Source organism: Sciurus vulgaris, assembly GCF_902686455.1.
Source record: "Sciurus vulgaris genome assembly, chromosome: 11".
Taxonomy (NCBI): Eukaryota; Metazoa; Chordata; class Mammalia; order Rodentia; family Sciuridae; genus Sciurus; species Sciurus vulgaris.
In genome coordinates this window covers 18807149-18812879 of record NC_136472.1, presented here as the reverse complement: position 1 = coordinate 18812879, position 5731 = coordinate 18807149, and the positions used below count along the sequence as shown (strand labels likewise).

Here is a 5731-nt window from a genome sequence, read left to right as displayed (position 1 = left end):
ACAAATATTTCAAAATTTATTTAGTACTTAAGATTGTACCCAGGGCACTTAACCACAGAGCAACATCCCTAGCCCCATTTTTATTTAATATTTATTTATTTATTATTATTATGATTTAAATTTAGAGACAGAGTTCCTCTGAGTTGCTTTCTAAGTAGCTGAGGCTGGCTTTGAACTTACAGTCCTCCTGTTTCAGCTTCCTGGGCCCCTGGAATTACAGACGGGTGCCATCAGGCCCGGCCATGTTTCAAAATTTAAATACTCAGTGTTACAATTGTCTTAGTCTAGTCAAGTGCTACAAACAAATACCTTAGACCTGGGCACTTATAACAGCAGTAATCTGTTTTTTTTCAGTATAGAGACTAGGAAGTCAGTTTATTTCTTTGTCTTTTTTCTTCCTTCCTTCTTTTCTTCCTTTCCTCCTTTCCTTCTTTCCATCTTTCCTTCTTTTCTCTTTCTTTTTTTCTTTCTTTCTTCTTTCTTTCTTTCTTTCTTTTCTTTCTTTCTTTCTTTCTTCTTTCTTTCTTTCTCTCTCTCTCTCTCTCTCTCTCTCTCTCTCTCTCTCTCTCTCTCTCTCTCTCTCCTCTCCCTTCCTTCCTTCTTTCATCAATACATGAGAGTGTTCACGTCTGAGGATATCGTGTATAGACGTGTATGCACTCACATTACTTGCCCTGCTTGGTCCCTGGACTTCCCTGTGACTGAAATTGATCTCAAAGCAATCACCTGAGAGTTAGGAAGTAGTCTATAGATTGGCCTGGTGTGAATATTTTACAAAATTGAGGTGCCCTGGTGATTGCTGGACTCTATTATCTTCTCTCTTGGTTCTTTAACCTCTGAATACAACACAGAAGCACAATATAAACACAGAGCAAGAGAGAGAGTTCCAGAACTACAGGTAATGAGTAAAGAAAAAGGCCAAGAAGTAACGTGAGCTGTAGACTACCACCAAAGTGAAACATCATTAAATGTGGAAGCTATAAAAGAGAAAAGGGGGAAAATCTAATTTAAAGGGTTATTTAATTTTATTTAGCTTTTTTTTTAAATGATCCATTCCTAAATCTGTGGATTATGAGAGCTGTGGTTGCATTTTGAATGTTAAGGAACAAAATCTGATTCTCTAGAAGGGCCGCCAAAATTGTTTTCTCTATGTTGTTTTGCACTCTGTGTCTTCCCATTGTATGCCTGTAAAGGACTTAGTAAGTCAAGCAGGAATCAAGATGAAGGCACACATCTACATCGGGGGAAAGAATGCTGCATCTATTTTAACTAGCCTTCCTGGTATCTGCTAAGGATTTTGTGTCCCTGCTACTTTCCAATGAGCAAACAGATGTGTTCACCTGTATTGGGACAGTTTTCCCACCACAGTGAAAGGAGGAGGGCACTCTAAAACAGCCTGGCTCCTTCTATGTCTCAAGAGAAGGCATTTACATGGTGCAGACTTGGTCTCAACATGATTTAGGCATTCCAAAACCATGCTTTACCACAGAGGCAGTCTTCCACGATTCCTGCAGTATTTACGGCTCCCGTGCTTACACAGTGATGAATCTTTTTCCTTAATAAGTGAAAAGATATTATTCTCCTCCACTAAGCCCCTTCCTTATTGTTTGAGCTACCTGTAAAGTCAGTTTGTCTAGTTGTCTTGGCTATGTGTTTAAAAAGCCTGCTTCTGCCAGATGCGGAGGCACACACCTGTAATCCCAGTGCCCTGGGAGGCTGAGGTAGGAGGATCAAGAGTTCAAAGCCAGCCTCAGCAATGGCAAGGCACTAAGCATCTCAGTGAGACCCTGTCTCTATAAAATACAAGATAGGGCTGAGGATGTGACTCAGTGGACAAGTGTCCTGAGTTCAATCCCCAGTACCCAACCAAGAAAAGTGAATGAAACCAAATATGGTAGGTAGTATCACTACATTTAATTTCTCTTAGCTGGGACCAGAGTATTTAGAGGCCTTATAAAGTCTGTTGTAAGAATCTAAAAATGTTCAGCTCTTGAGCATATTTTTCTGGAGTCTGCATTTGAATTACCTCTTCTCTTTCTCTCTGCATACCCAGACCCTTCTCAGTCACCATAAAGAGAAGATGGAGAGGCATGTGCATGTTTTCATACACATACAAGTGCATAGAAATAAAATGTAGAATTAAAAAAAAAAAAAAGCCTGCTTCTGTGAGGAAAGTTTATAATTGTCCAGAAACCAAAACTATCTGATAGGTAAGTGTTCTTCCTCTGGAGTAAAACGCTTTGAACCCACCTAGCTACATATTAAATGTCTGCTTTTCTTATTTTGATCAATATTCTTGATAAATTGCTAATAAAAGTTGATCAAATAACGATTGATTTTAACACAACTATATACACTGCTATCGGGTCCTGATGTCTCTTTCTTTTTATAAACCTAGTTCATTAATTATTAAGCAAATAATGATCATGAGTATATAAAGCATTAATAGTTAAATATTTGCCATTAGACACCTTTCAATATAATGCATATAATTAAATAATATTACTTTCTGGACAATACATTGGGCTCTGGAGATAAAAAGGTGAATAATCTTTTCTTTGTGAAAAATAAAATGGAGACGTTATTCTAAACTCTTAAAAATAACAATAGAAACAATGGCAATAATCTTTGATGACTCCAATATGTTATTGCAGACACTTCATTTTCTTGAATCAAGCCTTGTAGGTGGCTGCATGTTAGTCATAAGAAAATATTAATTTGGGGATTAATTTACTGTTTTAAAATAAAAGTAGAGTTGATTTCATGTAGGATAAAAAATTGATAATACTAAATCAAAATAACTCAGGGTTCTAAGCCAAATCGATTTATGGAGATTGTGATAAATAAGAACACATTTGATAGGTTCATGCTTCATAAGTCATAACACAATCCATTTAAGATGAAACTTTTTCAGTGCCTTCATAAAATCTTTGTTTCTCAAACAATATATCATCGGGTTAAGCATGGGTGTCACAATGGTATAAAACAGAGAAAGGAATTTGTCCGCTCCTGCTGAATAACTGGACTTTGGCTTCAAATACGTAATGATGCCTGATCCAAAGAACAAAGCCACCACCATGAGGTGGGAAGAACAGGTGGAGAAGGCCTTTTGTCACCCAGAGGCTGATGGTGATGGTTGAGATTATTCTTACATAAGATCCAAGTATCAAGAGAAAAGGAATAGTGACCACTAGAAGAGCAATCACATAAATCAACATCTCGATCATCCAAGTGTCCCCACAGACCAGTGTAAGCACTGGAGGTATGTCACAGAAAAAGTGATTCAGCTGGTGAGGGCCACAGAAAGGTAGAGAGAAGATCAAGTAGGTGAACACCATGTGTACTGGAATCCCACTGACCCAACAGCCCGCAGCCAGTTGGATGCACAGCCTGTTGCTCATGACGGTGGGATAGAGCAAGGGACGACAAATGGCAACATACCTGTCATAAGCCATCGCAGTCAGGATCAAGCACTCAGTGGCTCCCAAGACCAGAAAGAAGTACATTTGAGTAGCACAGGCTACAAAGGAAATATTTCTATTCTGTCTACAGAGGTCTGTTAATAATCTTGGAACAGTGACTGACACATAGCATATTTCCAAAAAAGAAAAATTCCCTAGGAAAAAATACATGAGGGTCTTGAGAGAAGGCTCAACATTGGTTATTATGATAATGAGGCCATTTCCCATCAGGATAATTACATAGATTATCAGAAACACCCAAAAAAGAAACTCTTGTACATTGGGAACATCAGAAAACCCAAGGAAGATAAATTCCACCATTGTAGTGTGATTCTTCTGTGGAAGATTTTGTCCTGTGGATTCCATTTATGAACAAAGTGATTTCAAGATACAGAAGTCACTTCAATCTGCTGGGTTTGGTGGCAAAATGGTACATAGTAGTAGTGGAAAATCCACAGGCATGGAAGAGACATCCAGTCTGTATATCTTGTATATTTGGCGATATTTCAAATTCAATGCCCTAAATTTCCACAAGGTAAAAAGAGCAATTTTAAATTCTGTTCCTGCTTGTAATTATGGTTATAATCATGTGACTAACCAAACCAAGCAAAACAGACAGCAATAAAATAAGAGGAAAAAAAAAAAGAGAAGGTATCCTATGTTAGGATCTGAGATGTTCCCATCAGTATTTAACATTATCTAATGAGCAAAGGTTTTCCTTTCCAATCAGTATGGACTCTATTTGCCTTTCATTTATATTTTTTTTTCCTTCCCAACCACTTCTAATTTGCACTTTATTTATGTCCTTCTTTCATGTTTGATTTGACATTTTCTCTGTAAGCTGAATCCCAGATTGTCAAATGGCAAGATAGTCTGCACCTAAGATTCCACTGCCCTGCCCAGTTCAATCCATCCTGAATCTGCATAACTAAACCACTAAATATCTTGGAAAATGACTTAGACACTGCTCAGAAAAGTGAGAAATGTTACTCTGTCTCCATCACAAAAAATATTCTACTAAATTAGTTATGCATATATACATTAGAAATAATGCATTGTAGTGAATCATATGTGCACTGTAAGATCAGAATGTGAAATGAACTAAATAGGTTTTGCTTGTCATATGCTTTAAACCCCAGATAATCTTAATAATTCCACTTAAATTGTGAAATATAGGCCATATAAAACACCATTAGGAAAGTTTAGGACTTTAAATAGCTAATTAGACCTCCAAAGGGAAAATTAAATGTGCAAAAGAATTTGAAGTAAGGATCACATCTTTCACCTGTCAAAATGTAACACTTTCCACAGCTTACTTCTCTTCTAATGCTAAATGTGAGTGTCTGACGCGTGATGTATACAGCACAGTGCCACATGCAGTGCGGACTGAGCCTACTCAGCTCCTTCAAGAATTAAGCATTTTTAGACCAGAGATGTTCGAGCTCGCCTCTGCTCCACGGGATCCTATCACATTGGTTTTTGTTTTCTCAGTTGCCATCCAGCCTGTGTCCTCCAATAATGCTGAACTGCGACCTCTCCTACAGATGATCCCTTCTCCACACTTCATGGTGTTATGAGTTTTGCACTCTCTCTGGCATTTCTGAGGCTCCAAACTCATCTTCACTTCCTACCCAATACAACTTCCCTTTCTTCTGTTAAAACCCACAGTTCCTCGCCCTTCCATAAATGCTCAACAATCCAAACACTGACAATGTCTACTCTCAGTGTTTCTACTTCTCTCCCCGACCAATCCTCTCTTCTCATCCTTCTTTTCCGCAACATTCTTAAAGCACCCTCCCACCTCTTCCTTTCTTACAATTTAGAAGCACCAAGAGGAAGGATCAACAAACTGGAAAATTTTGGATTAAAATAATATGTTCTATAATCCGACATGCTTAAATCCTTTCTTAACTAATTCTGTTTTTGTTTGTTTCTTTTTTTCTGATTTCTGTCTTTTTCTATTCATAGTTTGGTAATTATTTTCCCATTTTAGTTCTTCTTTAAACTTCCAAAAATGTACATCATCTTCCATATTTGTAAGACATGCCTTTAAAAAAATAAACTAAAATAAAAAAAATATTGAATCTTCAGTGACTCAGTATATATGGCTTAATATATAAAGCATATATATGTACCTTGTACTTTGTATAGACCATATAGTGTGTTAAGTAATAAAGATACCAATGATCAAAGAACATATATTTTCTGTCTTCACAGAGCTTGTGGGCTTTTAATAGAGATGTCAGACAGGTTTGGGGTCTTACCTTAGA

General features: G+C 37.3%; 1 protein-coding gene across 1 annotated transcript; it reads right to left on the bottom strand.

Annotated features, from left to right (window-relative positions):
• Positions 1-2878: 2878 nt before the first annotated feature.
• Positions 2879-3827, bottom strand: LOC306638935 (olfactory receptor 10AG1-like; the record flags this gene model as incomplete). Its single annotated transcript, XM_079102389.1, is given in 3 exon segments — positions 2879-3112; positions 3116-3131; positions 3133-3827. Coding segments are annotated over 3 exon segments (945 nt in total).
• Between the last annotated feature and the right edge of the window lie 1904 nt (positions 3828-5731).